We start from the raw sequence: 14,225 nt of genomic DNA on the forward strand, positions 1-14,225 counted from the left end.
GCTTATGCTGCCGAGCTCAGTGGCTCACGCGTGTAATCCCAGCACTTTGGGAGGCCGAGGTGGGTGGATCAGAAGGTCAGGAGTTCAAGTCCGGCCTGACCAACATGGTGAAATCCTGTCTCTACAAAAAATGCAAAAATTAGCTGGGCATGGTGGAGCGTGCCGGTAATCTCAGCCCTCAGGAGGCTGAGGAAGGAGAATCACTTGAACCTGGGAGGGAGGTGGAGGTTGCAGTCGGCTGAGATCGTGCCATAGCACTCCAGCCTGGATGACAGAGCCAGACTGCATCTCAAAAAAAAGAAAAAAGAAAATAGTTTGTGCATTGATATAGAAGTATAAGTGAACTTTCTAATAGTTTTCTATCCAACAACTTTGCTTAGCTTTTAAAAATTCCATTAATTATTGTATGAATTATTTCATTTTTTATGCATGCAGTCAGTCATCTGTTAAAAATGCATTTTGTTTATTCCTTTTCGAACCTTTTAGTTTTGATGTCTTTTTACTTAACATGCTGGCTGTTACCTACAGTGTCCAGAAGTATGAATAGTGAACTGCCTCATCTCACTCCCAGTCTCAGAAGGAAAGCTTACACTACTTCACCGTTTAGAATGATGTTTATCGTAGGTTTTTCTTGTAGCTATCCCTTATCTGATTAAGTAAGTTTCCTTCTTTCCTTAGTTCACTGAACGTCCTGTTTTTAAAATAATGAATTATTTTTAGATTCTATAAATTTTTTTTATGTCTGTTGTAATGATCACATAATTTCTCTCTTCTTACCTGTTATTATGATAAAGCATAATTGATTTTCAAGTATTAACACACCTTTGCACATCTGGAATAAACCCAGCTAGGTCATGATCTTTTTTTAATAGAAATTGCTGGATTTGATTTGCTAATATTTGTTTTTTTTTCTATATTCACGTATGAGATTAATGCACAGGTTTTAATTTTTTGTTTTTTGAGATGGAGTCTCACTCTGTCATCCAGACTGGAGTGTAGTGGTGCGATCTTGGCTCACTGCAACCTCCTTCTCCAGGTTCAAGTGATTCTCCTGCCTCAACCTCCAGAGTAGCTGAGATTACAGGCACCCGCCACCATGCCTGGCTAATATTTTTTGTATATTTAGTAGAGATGGGTTTTCACCGTGTTGGCCAGGCTGATTTCAAACTCCTGACCTCCAGTGATCCTCCCACTTCGGCCTCCCAAAGTGCTAGGATTACAGGTGTGAGCCACCACACCTGGCCAATGCACTTATTTTTTTCTTTCTTGTCTTGCCTTTGATACTGGTGTCAAGGTCATACTTGTCCTGTAAATAAGTTGAGACATCTGTCTTTTTCATTGTCTGGAAAAGTTTGTGTAAAAATGAAGTGATTGCTTCTTTCAGTTTTAGGTAGAATTATCAGTAAAGCCTGGGCCTGTGTAACTTTTTTGTGGGAAGGTTTTTGCTCCGTGATTATAGAGCTATATTCTCATTTTTCTAAACTTAGTTTTAAGAAGTTATTTTCTACCTCACCAGAATTTAAGTAGAAAGAAAAAAAAGGAAAAAAAAGAATTCATTTTCTAAGAATCTGTTCACTTCATCAAAAGTTTATTAGTATTAAAATTTATGTTTTTCTTTTTCTTTTTTTTTTTTTTTTTTTGAGACAGAGTCTCTCTCTGTCTCCAGGCGCCAGGCTGGAGTGCAGTGGCACAGTCTCAGCTCACTTCAACCTCTGCCACCCGGGTTCAGGCGATTCCCCTGCCTCAGCCTCTTGAGTAGCTGGGACTACAGGCACACACCACCATGCTCAGCTGATTTTTGTATTTTTTTGGTAGAGGCAGGGTTTCACCATGTTGGCCCTGATGGTCTCGATCTCTTGACCTCGTGATCCGCCCGCCTCAGCCTCCCAAAGTGCTGGGATTACAGGCAGAATTTATCTTTTTAATATTAAAGCATCTACAGAGATACCCACTAGTTCGAGTTTTTCTTTTTACAAATTGAAGTGAGTGAAATTCACATAACATGATCTGTTCCTTAACAAAAGTTAACATATGCTCCCTACATTATTCCATAACACATGTACAATGCATCTTATTATGTGAATAAACTTTTGTAAAAGGAGACTCAAATATTTATTATTCACCATAATATCTTACATGTGGCAGCAAAGAAGCAAAATTATTAGAATGCAAGTATATTTCATATACTCCAAGATACTCAGATGTTATTTACTGATAGGTTAATTTGTTAATCAGAAAATGGTATTTGAATATAGTAAATTTTTTTTTTTCAACACAGTAATTTTTAAATATTAGGCTTTTTTTTTGTTTTTGTGTTTTTGAGATTGAGTGTCCCTCTTTCGCCCAGGGTGGAGAGCAGTGGTGTGGTCTTGGCTCACTTGGCAACATCCGCCTTCTAGGTTCAAGTGATTCTCTTGCCTCAGCCTCCCCGAGTAGCTGACTATAGGCGCACACCACCACGCCCAGCTAATTTTTTTTGTATTTTTATTAGAGATGAGGTTCACCCTGTTAGCCAGGGTAGTCTTGAACTGTTGACCTCAGGTGATCCACTTGGCCTTCCAACGTGCCCGACCTCCCAAAGTGCCTACCAAGCCCGGCCTGTTTTTTTTTTTTTTTTTTTTTGGTTTTTTTTTTGTTTTTAAACGGTGCCATTGAGATATAACTCGCATACCATACAGTTCACACATTTTAAGTGTATAAGTCAGTGCTTTTTAGTGTATTCCTAGAGTTGGGCAATTATCACTTCACTTTTTTCACCCCAAAAAGATAATCTCTTACTCGTTACCTCTCACTCCTTGTTTTCCCTCAGCCCCCCACCACCTGAGGCAGCTACTAATCTACTTTCTATCTCTATAGTTTTGTCTGTTCTGGATATTTTATATAAATGGAACTATGAAATAGATGGTCTTTTATAACTGGCTTCCTTCACTTAGCATGTTTTCAATATTGTAGCATGTATCAGTACTTCATTCCTTTTTATGGCTGAATAATACTTCATTGAATGAATGTGCCATAGATTTTGTGTGTTCATTCATTAGGTGGTAGACTTAAGGTTATTTCTACTTTTTGGCAACTGTGAATACTACTTCTATGAACATTCTATTTTATGTGTGTGTGTCAACGTAGAAAATATTTAACAATTTCTTGAGATTATGGACTTTCACACTATTTTGACTTCTTATGAATAATGCATGGGGAAGCATCCTCATCTAATGAATAAATTCAAAATAATATTACGAAAATATTATTTGTAGATGACTAATATAACCATGACTAGTTTCTTTTCTTTGTTTGCATTGTTTACTTTTTATACTTTGGTTATCTTTTTAACTATTCATGAGCTACTCATGAATATAAAACCATTAATCCTATTTTCATGATAAATCAGTCATTCTTTTCAACCATTTTCTTTTTGTTTTTATAAATATTTTATTCAGCTCTTCTGACAGGAGCTACTGATTTCTATGGTTTATCACTTAATATAATTTGGCAACATACTTGATAAATTCTGCGAGAACTGTACAGCATGGTAGCGAGGTTATTCTTTACTGTGTGTATACACCTGCAGTTATTAAAATGGTCAGATTCCATTCCCCCTTTTTAATGGATTCTTACTCCTTGGTCTCATCTCCTGTTAAGTTACTTACCAAATCTGTCACTGGTATATGATTGAAAAAGAAAAATTCAGTTGTTTTTAAATCTAACCTTTTCTAATTATAATCTACATTTTTTAAAGTACCCATATTCAAATGAAAATTACTAAAATTCCTAGGTATGTTCAAGATCAATAAATTTAGAAAAAGCTTCAGAGTCTTTGAAAGGAAACATGGCTGCTTTTCTGAAGTAAGTACCTTTATTTTCTTTTTTGTTTTTTTAACTGTGAACTGAGTCCTGTGTGTTACTACTTTTGTTTTTGTTTTGGGTGTCTTACAACCAGGCAGTAACTGGGGTTTGAGAACCCATTAAGTTCAAATTTGTGTAGCCATGTAAGATGTTAGGATTTTATAGTTACCTTTTTTGTATATTGTGGCATTGACATCACAATTTTAAATAAGGACCGAAGGGAAATTTTAAAATCTATTTCAAAATATTATTATACAGTTTATGTAATGTTGCCTTTTTAAGTGACTTATTAAAGTTCATTGATATGATTGTTTTTCTCAAACTAAATTATACACTTTTTTGTTTTACAATATTTCTTACTGATCTAGGAACGTGTGTCTGGGATTGGAAGATCTGCAGTATGTTTTCATGATTTCTTCACATGAGCTTTTCATTACATTGTTGAAAGATGAAGAACGAAAGCTACTTGTTGATCAGATGAGGAAGAGATCCCCTAGAGTAAATCTGTGCATTAAACCTGTAACTTCATTTTATGATATCCCAGGTTAGCTCTCCAGTCTGCCAGCTAATATGTTGGCATGTTTTGTCCCTCTATTCAAATTACCATGGAAACATATTTGAGGATTCTCTCTTATTTGTTGTAATTAACACTTTTGTTGGTAATTAATAGAAATTCACCTCTCTTTGATATCAGATTTCTGTATACTCAGTTATGTGCGAGCTCGGCCGACCCAATGATTAGTGCAGAATCAGGCCTAGATACATGAAAAATTTTAGCTGGGGGAATAGACCAAGGTAACACTGTTGCCAATATGTTCATGCAGGTAACAACAAAAATGGGGAGAGGAGTGGTGAGAGATGCTGGGACCAAAAAGAGGACAGACGTTCGTGCATGTCAGTCTGTATAACTGTGCTAGTATCTGCTGGCTGAACTGCTTTGGCAGTATTGCCATTTTTGGCTTATTTGTTTGATTTTTTTTTTTCCCATTTTTGCCTTTACAAATACAAGCAGAAAATACAGTGCTATTTTAAAATAAGAAACATAAACTTCAAAATTTAGTATAGATGAGAGAGAATTCGGTTGGTTTTACAAAAGCACAATTTTAGCTTCTTTGATCTTCACTAGATTTAAACTGGTTGAATGTCCAGTTGTAGAGGAAAAGAGTAAGGTTAACACATATAGAACTGCTGGAAATGCATTACTGAAGACCGCCTCTGATAGCTGAGCTGTAATTAGGGATTTTGGTAATGATTTTCGGGTCTCTGGGAAGAACATGCCCCCTTCTCTCTCAGAAAACACATGCTTAATGTTTATTACTCAAAATTAACATTTTATAAATACTTTTGTTAGTATATTATGTTCAAAAGTAGGAACCTATATGTTAACTCTTTTCATATATTCCACATAGTTGCTTTGCATGAACTTAATATTTTTATCTTGTTTATATGTTCGTTATCTTTATTTTTAAAATGCATGCACTTACTAAATGTAGATATAACAAAGTTGTGTTAGGTTATCTATGTGAGGATAAAGTTAATATGTAATATACACTATGATCAGTTCTCAAGATGATAGCAGCTTTTAATTTATAGATATAATAATTTAAATTGTCATTCTCAGAGCTGTATTTTTGAATTAAATTGTTGAAACATAAATCTTTGTTTTAGCCTCAGCAAGTGTCAACATTGGTCAGTTAGAGCATCAACTTATATTGTCAGTGGATCCTTGGAGGATTAGACAGATTTTAATTGAATTACATGGTATGACTTCAGAGCGCCAATTCTGGACAGTGTCTAATAAGGTAAGAAACCCTTTGTCAAGACCAGATACGAAAATTGCCCTTGTTTTTTAGTTAATTTAATAGAAAAGCTGTTCCCTGACCTTTTTAATAAGGACCTCTTCTGCTTAACAGTTTTAAGACCTTCCCATGACCATAATTGCATTTTTAAACATCCATTGACAGAGAAAGTAGAAAATGTCAGAAACAAAAAGATACCGTTGAGTAGCATCTAAAAATGAGATTTTCCATTTGTTGACAAAATATCTACATGCATTTTGTTTATGTTTTTGAGATGGAGTCTCTCTTTGTCACCCAGGCTGGAGTGCAGTGGTGCTGTCTTGGTTTATTGCAACCTCTGCCTCCCAGGTTCAAGTGATTCTCCTGCCTCAGCCTCCCAGGTAGCTAGGTAGCTGGGATTATAGGCACCTGTCACCATGCCTAGCTAATTTTTATATTTTTAGTAGAGATGGAGTTTCACCATGTTGGCCAGGATGGTCTTGAACTCCTGACCACAAGTGATCTGCCTGCCTTGGTCTCCCAAAGTGCTGGGATTACAGACATGAGCCACCATGTCTGGCTGCATTTTAAATATAATTGTAAATATATGTAAATGGTATATTATTTATGCAGTCTATAGCCAGTACATGCTGTGTGTTGTGTAGGGTATTTTATTTTTGGTTTTTTAATACCCTCTTGAAATCTAAAGCCTACACTTTGGAATTAGTTCATTAATACTTCATTATAGAACATTTTTGGTTTTAAATGTTCCTTTAAAAAAATCCCAGCTAATATATTTACCTGTTTCTGAGTTTATTTATTAGAAAGTTTTCCTGCATAGAAAGTACAAATAGAAGTAGTTTCTAAGGCACCATTTCAGTGGAATATAGCTTAAAGATAGAAAGGAAGTAATCTACAGATACAGGAGAAATTAAAGCAATATGGTAATGCTCCTAACTAACTATATACTTACTCCTCCCCTGCTGAAGATATAGTAAAAAGGCAGCCAGAAATATGGGTTTTTTTTTTTGAGACGGAGTTTTGCTCTTGTTGCCGAGGCTGGTGTGCAATGGCGCAATCTCAGCTCACTGCATCCACCTCTCAGGTTCAAGTGATTGTCCTGCCTCAGCCTCCCAAGTAGCTGGGATCACAGGCATGTGCCACCATACCCGGCTAATTTTGTATTTTTAGTAGAGACGAGTTTCTCCAGGGAAATCTCAAACTCTCACCCTCAAGTGATCCACTCAACTCAGCCTTCCAAAGTGCTGGGACTATAGGCATGAGCCACTGTGCCCAGCCTGTATTTTTTAAAATAGGGTTTAAACATACAAGTACAGAAAAAGGAAAAAAATTGCTCTAAAAATTAGTTGGGCTTTTTTTTTTTAGCATTGATGCTATTTATTAGTGTGAATCTTTAAGATGAGGGCAGATCTCGCAGTGGCTCATGCATGTAATCCCAGCACTCTGAGGAGCTGAGGTGAGTGGATCACTTGAGGCCGGGAGTTCAAGACCAGCCTAGCCAATGTGGTGAAACCCTGTCTCTACTAAAAATAACAAAAATTAGCCGGGCATGATGGTGTGCACCTGTATTTCCAGCTACTTGGGAGGCTGAAGCAGGAGAATCACTTGAATCTGGGAGGCAGAGGTTGAAGTGAGCAGAGAGCACGCCACTGCACTCCAGCATGGGCAACAGAGTGAGACTCTGTCTCAAAAAGCACAAACCAAAAATTTTAAAGATGTACAAGTATAGCATAATAGTTATTATAGGACATTCTGGGATTAACTGCCTGCTTTAGTTTGAATGTCAGCTTCATACTTAAATAGCTGTATAATCTTGAACAAGTTATTTAACTTCTTTGTGTTTCAGTTTCCTCATTTGCAAAATGATAATAGTAGCATAATAGTACTCACCTTAGTATTGTTGTGAGGATTACCTGAATTAAGATATATAAAACTCCTAGTCTTTGTCTTTTTTTGCTAACAGTAATCCTTCAGAAAGTCCCAATCCATTATTTATTACGCACTGATTGTAGTGAATATGTTCATTTTCATCAGCGTTATATTATGGCTGTCATTTTCCTTTCTCTTTAAGAGACCACCTGTGAATTATTTTTTTTAGTGCGATTAAAGATTATTGAAAGAGTCTTATCTAGATTTGGCTTTCTCTGTGTGCGTGTGTGTGTGTGTGTGTGTATGTATGTGTGTATATATGTATTTTTTTGTTTCTTTTAGTGGGAAGTACCTTCTGTCTATAGTGCTGTTATCCTGGGAATTAAAGACAATTTAACAAGAGATTTGGTTTATATTCTTATGGCCAAAGGTTTGCACTGCAGTACTGTTAAGGTGAGTAAAAGTGTGTATCAAACACCTGTTAAGAATATGCATTTATGGGGCCAGGTGCGGTGGCTCACATCTGTAATCCAGCACTTTGGGAGGCCAAGGTTGGTAGAAGAATATGCTTTATGGCCAGGTGCCGTGGCTCACACCTCTAATCCTGGCACTTTGGGAGGCTGAGGCAGGCAGATCAACTGAGGTCGAGACAGCCTGGGCAACATGGTGAAACCCTGTCTCTACTAAAAATACAAAAATTAGCTGGGTACCTGTAATCTCAAATACTCTGCAGTCTGAAGTAGGAGAATCTCTTGGGAGGTGGAGGTTAGAATGAGCTGAGATTATGTCACTGCACTCCAACCTGGGTGGCAGAGCAATACTCCATCTCAAAAAAAAAAAAAAAAAAAAAAAAAAATCATATGCTTTACTAATTTTAGCAGGAAGTCAGGAACCAGAAATTCTTTTCCTAATCTCTGAAATTACAATCATGGCCTAAAAGGGTATTTCAACAGGCATTCTGGTTTGTTCTTTTTCCTTTACCCTTATAATTAAAATGGTCTTGATCAAGTAAATGGATACTGCTCTGTGCCTTTTAAAAGTTTAGAGAACATGCAAAGATATTACTTGTAGAATTCAGTTAGTAAAGATTGTGTTCCAAGATTAAAAAACAAAATGTTTGAAGTTACTTTTGTAGTGTATTTTACATGAGTTTGCAGTCTGGGATGTTGAGACTTAAGTGGAATGTTAAATCATATAAAATAGTGCAGTTTCTTGACTGATGATACACTAACTTCTGTAGGAAGGTTAAAGACAGCATTTGGAAGGCAGAAATGAACTAAAATTGAGAGTTAAATAAGTTATCTATGTCCCCACACCAGCAGCATCTGTGATATTTGATAACTTTTATTTGAAGACAGGGTGTTGCCCTGTCACCCAGACCGGGGTGTAGTGGCACGATCACGGCTCAGTGCAGCCTCAACTTTCCTGGGCTCAAGCGATCTTCCCACCTCAGCCCCCTAAGTAGCTGGAACCACAGGCATGTGCCACCACGCCCAGCTTATTTGAAATAAATTTTTTTTGTAGAGACAGAGTCTTACTATATTGCCCAGGCTGGTCTTGAACTCCTGGGCTCAAACAGTCCTTCCACATCGGCATCCCAAAGTGCTAGCATTACAGGCATGAGCCACTAAACATGGCCAGAACTTGCTGGAAATACAAATTCTGGGGCCCTATCCTAGACCTAATGAATCAAATTCTGGGATGGGGCACAACATCTTTTAAAATAAGCCCTTGAAGTAATTTTGTTGCATGCTAAAGTTTGAGAACTGCTGCTCTAGACCAACATTGTCCAGCGGAAACATAATGCAGGCCATGTATGTAATCTATAATTTCATAAAGTGAGGTTGATTTAAATGATTTATTTAACTCAATATGTCTAAACTATCATTTCAACCTGTAATTGATAGAAAAAGTTGAGATGTTTTACATTCTTTTAAAAATATATGTGATAAGTCTTCCAAATCCAGTAAGTATTTTATACTTTACAGAATAATCTCTCAATTTGGACTGGTCACATTTCACATGCTGAACAGCCATATCTAGCTAGTGGCTGCCATATTGGGCAGTGCATCATGAGACAATTGTAAGCCATTGAGAAGTTTTAATAGAGGAATGTAGTTAGCATTAGCAGCTTTTCTCCTTCCACACCTCACATAACATTTACTGGGCACAGAGACTGTTCTGCAATTCCATATACATTTGTTATTTCATTTGTTCATGAAAAGTTTGTGAAAGGTATGATCTCAATTTTAAAGGTATTACATTCTCCAAGGGCACACAGCTAGTAAGTGTCACAAGTGTTAGAAGGGATAGAAGAAAACATATTAGCGAAATATTTAGGAGGTAAAATCTGGAAGCAATTGGTAACTGATTTAACGTCGAAGGCAAGAGAGGGAGAAAGAATTGAGCGTGATGCTCACACTTCTGGTTTGGGAGTCAGAACAGGTGGCAATGCCAGCAAGTGAATGTGCAAAAGCACATTTTGCAGAGCAGATAATGAGTCTTATGTTTACATTTTTAATTTGAGGCTATGATCGGAAACAGCCTGAAGCTTGGAGAATGGTCTGGACTGGAGTTACAGATTTGGAAGTTACCAAAGATCACCCAGAGAGAATATAAAGAGCATGAGACCCTAGGGAATGCAACACTAGGTCCAGGAAAGAGTGGTGTGATGGGTGTGAGCAGCAGACAGATGTAGAGGGTGTAATTGCTAGGGGAAAAGAAAATGTCAGGAAAAGGATGATACATAGCACCGAGTTGCAGCTCTTCATTCCTGTAAGATAACAGACGAGTGTTCAGTAGATTGGACGATTAAAAGATCTCTGGCTTATGAGAGCTATTTCTTTGTAAAGATGGGGGTGGAAGCCAGATGATTGGAGTGAAGTATGTGGAGAAATAGAATCTAGTCTTTGGAAACATGTGAGTAAGATGAGTAGGAAAGGACTTAGATAATAGCTGATTTAATTTACTTGATTTGTTAGCCGATTTTATAGGCTAGTAGGGTGGTGTGCGAAGATCTTAGAATGTGCAACCCTTGAATGGTCTATGATCTAATTCTGAATATGTTGGATAGAGAAGGGTGCTTGTAATAGAATTTTACACCCATATAAATATGGAAGTCTTTGGTTATTTTATAACTTTTATAAAACTTGTTTAACAATATAGCATGTATTTTATATTGTTTATTGGATTTTTAAAATTACGAATGTATTAATATTTATTGGACTAAATAATACAGGGATGAGGAAAAGAGAGTCTAGCATCACTACCTGAGATAAGCAACGTTAACCTTTTGAATTAATCCTTCTCCTCTTTGCTCTGTCATCATAAAGACACACATTTTTTGGCTCCAACGGAAAGGTGACCCAGGCTGCTCTTTTTCTTTTCCTAGGACTTCTCCCATGCTAAACAGCTCTTTGCTGCTTGTTTGGAGTTGGTAACAGAGTTCTCACCAAAGCTTCGTCAGGTCATGCTGAATGAGATGTTGCTTTTGGATATTCATACACACGAAACTGGGACAGGGCAGGCAGGAGAGAGACCGCCATCCGACCTTATTAGTAGGGTCCGAGGCTACCTGGAAATGAGGCTTCCTGGTAAGACTGTTTCACAAAGACAAATTTCTGAAACTCAGTACTCAAATAATTGTGGGGGGAAATTTAAAATAACATTCACTTGAGTCTGTCATCTTTAAAAAAAAATTATTTCACTCCTAAAACAGAATTTGGGTTTGGTGTTCACTTGAGAACGTTGGGAAAAATGAAGGAAACGGTTCGTTCCCTGGGATTTCTGTAACAAGGTACCACCAACTGGGTGACTTAAAACAACAGAAATGTATTCTCTCCCAGTTCTGGAGGCCAGCTGTCTGAAATCGAAGTGTCTGCAGGGCTGTGCTGCCCCCAGAGGCTCCAAGAAAGACTCTGCTTTGCGTCTTCCTAGCTTCTGGTGGCCCAGCAATCTTTGGCTTGTGGCTACATTGCTCCAGTCTCCGCTGCTGTCTTCACATGGCCTTCTCCCTGTGTATGTCTGTGTTCTCTCCTTATAAGGACACCGGTGGGTCATTGGATCTAGGTTCCACCCTAATCCAGCTGACCTCCTCGTATCTAATTACATCTGCAAAGACTGTTTCCAAATAAGGTCACATTGTCAGGTTCCAAGTACACATCAATTTTGGGGCATACTTCTACACAGTAGAGAAACTATATTGCAATTTTCCGGTGTTTGAAAGAATCAGAATGTCCTTGAGTGACAGGTTGAAGTTTTATTTTCTCGTTAGCAGCCACAAAATGCCCTCACACTGATTGCCAGTGAGCTAGAAATTCACCTGTGTCTACTTTAGGAACAGATCTTGGGTGCTTAATTCCGATTGTAAATGTCTTACTATGAAAAGGGGCTTACCATATAAATGATCATCTATGACATATATAAATCGATCATCTATGACATATATAAATCTTTCTTAGTTAAAGCAGCTTCTTTCTTTTCTATTTTAGGAGTATTTAGAGCAATTAAATCATACTGTACACATTTAATAGTATAAACAGTGAAATTGCATTGTAAAGGAAGGTGCTAGTAATGTGTCGGAACAGAAACAAGTGCTACCGTCTTGAGTCTTTTGGGTTAATTTCTAATTACAGTCTAATTTCCGAGGCCAGGCATGGTGGCTCACGCCGGTAGTCCAAGCACTTTGGAGGCCAAGGTGGGCAGATCACCTGAGGTCGAGAGTTCAAGTCTAATTTCCAGCAGGGTCATGCAGTCATAGATCCCAACTTTTTAGTACCCTATAGAGAGAACACCTTTGACCTTTAACACATCGGTGCTCTTAAATGTTGTAATGTCTTCATGAGAATTGATCTAACAATATGCTGGCATTAAAGCACACATGCTGCTGATATACATGTTTACTTTTTAAAAGCAGGAGGTAGGTGAGGTAGGTTTTCCGTACAGGATTTTTCTAAAATCAGAAAGAATGTTTAAAGCCTGTTCATTGAGTGCTAACTACGTGTTAGGCATTGTTCTAAGCTTTAGGTGCATAACTCATTTAGTCCTCGTAGCAGCTCCATGAAGCAGCTGCTATTTCCTTATCCCTATTTTATAACTAAGAAACTGAGGTGCAGAGAGGTTGAGGAATTTGCCCACAGTCACACAGAAAGAGACAGAACTATGACTTTACTCTGTCAGCCCAGCTTTGAAGCCTATGCTCTTACTCTTTGAAATGGTTGAAATGCCTTTAAATAATTAGTCTTTGTACTACCGTTTTGGCCTAACAGTTTGTAGTTCACATCAGTTTTTTGGGGATAGGGAGGGCTTACTCTTTGAAATGGGTGAAAATGCCTTTAAATAATTAGTCTTTGTATTACCGTTTCAGCTTAACAGTTTGTAGTTCACATCAGTTTTTTGGGCGTAGGGAGTGTAAAGGACTGATAGCGTTGCATATAATTTTTGTAAACTCCTAACTTATTAAATGTTCAGCAACTTGTCCTGTAGCTTGTGCTTATAAACAGTACCGAAAATTTAAAAAAAAAACAGTACTGAAAATAAGAAGGAGTATGGATGTGGTCTCTTATGCCTGTAATCCCAGCACTTTGGGAGGCCGAGGTGGCCAGATCACTGGAGGCCAGGAGATTGAGACCAGCCTGGCTAACATGGAGAAGCCCTGTCTCTACTAAAAATACAAAAATAGCTGGGTGTGGTGGTGCATGCCTGTAATTCCAGCTACTCGGGAGGCTGAGGCAGGAGAATCACTTGAACCTAGGAGGCAGAGGTTGTGGTGAGCTGATGTCGCTACCACTGCACTCCAGCCTGGGCAACAAGAGTGAAACTCAGTCTCAAAAAAAAAAAACAAATAAAATAAGAAGGAAAGGTGCTATTGTTTCAAATAGGAAGAACACTAAGATCTTTTTCCACAGGTACAGTTCTTGTCTTTGACTTCGACCAGGCCTCAATTACGGACTAAGCTATCTGAGTCTGGCATAGCCTCGTGGCTGTGATGCTCTCACAGCTCTGTACTCCAGTACCGCTGAAAGCGTCAGGGTTAATAGGCATGGTCTCTCCATGGAGAGCATCATCTGCCACCTTTTCTGCTCTCCTTTAAGGAAAAAAATTCCCTAGTCATAGAAGGCCGATTTCTGGATGAATTAGATGCATGCCCCTCTGTAGAACACAGAAGGGGAAGCACTCTTTTACATGGGTTGACCTGGCTTTATTATCAGGAACAAGAAGTGATCGTAACTGACAAGAAATTCAGCTTTTTAGTTACTATAGAAATAAGGGGCCAGGCGTGGTTGCTCACCCTGTAATCATTCCAGCTCATCCCAGGCTGAGGCAGGAGCACAGCTTGAGGCCAGGAGTTTGAGACCACCCTGGGCAACATAGTGAGACTGTCTCTACAAAAAAATACAGAAATAACCTGGGCATGGTAGTGTGTACCTAGAGTCCCAGCTATCATGGAGGCTCAGGGAGGCTGAGTTAGGAAAATTGTCTGAGCCAGGGAGATCAAGGCCGCAGCGAGCTGAGATGGCACCACTGCTCTCCAACCGGGGTGACAGAGCGAGACCCTGTCTCAAAAAAAAGGTAGGATGAGGGGGCTACAAATTTATTGTAAGACCAGTTATATGTCTGGAGAGAGACCTTGACTTTTAATACCTTTGTAGCTAAGTAGGATGCCTTTTTTTAAAATTTTAAAATTTTTAATTTTTTTTGAGCCAGGCCTTCTTT

General features: G+C 38.2%; 1 protein-coding gene across 2 annotated transcripts in view; it reads left to right on the forward strand.

The window, feature by feature from the left end:
• Positions 1-14,225, forward strand: part of INTS8 (integrator complex subunit 8) — a 71,588-nt gene that overhangs the window by 21,148 nt on the left and 36,215 nt on the right. For both annotated transcript variants that reach the window (XM_064384402.1, XM_064384403.1), the window contains exons 11-15: positions 3,773-3,843; positions 4,212-4,387; positions 5,512-5,645; positions 7,854-7,964; positions 10,903-11,104. In XM_064384402.1, the coding sequence (XP_064240472.1) occupies positions 3,773-3,843; positions 4,212-4,387; positions 5,512-5,645; positions 7,854-7,964; positions 10,903-11,104 (694 nt within the window). The remainder of the gene's footprint in view (positions 1-3,772; positions 3,844-4,211; positions 4,388-5,511; positions 5,646-7,853; positions 7,965-10,902; positions 11,105-14,225) is intronic.

Source organism: Aotus nancymaae, unplaced genomic scaffold, assembly GCF_030222135.1.
Source record: "Aotus nancymaae isolate 86718 unplaced genomic scaffold, 86718_ANA_hifiasm-v0.15.2.pri h1tg000036l, whole genome shotgun sequence".
Taxonomy (NCBI): domain Eukaryota; kingdom Metazoa; phylum Chordata; class Mammalia; order Primates; family Aotidae; genus Aotus; species Aotus nancymaae.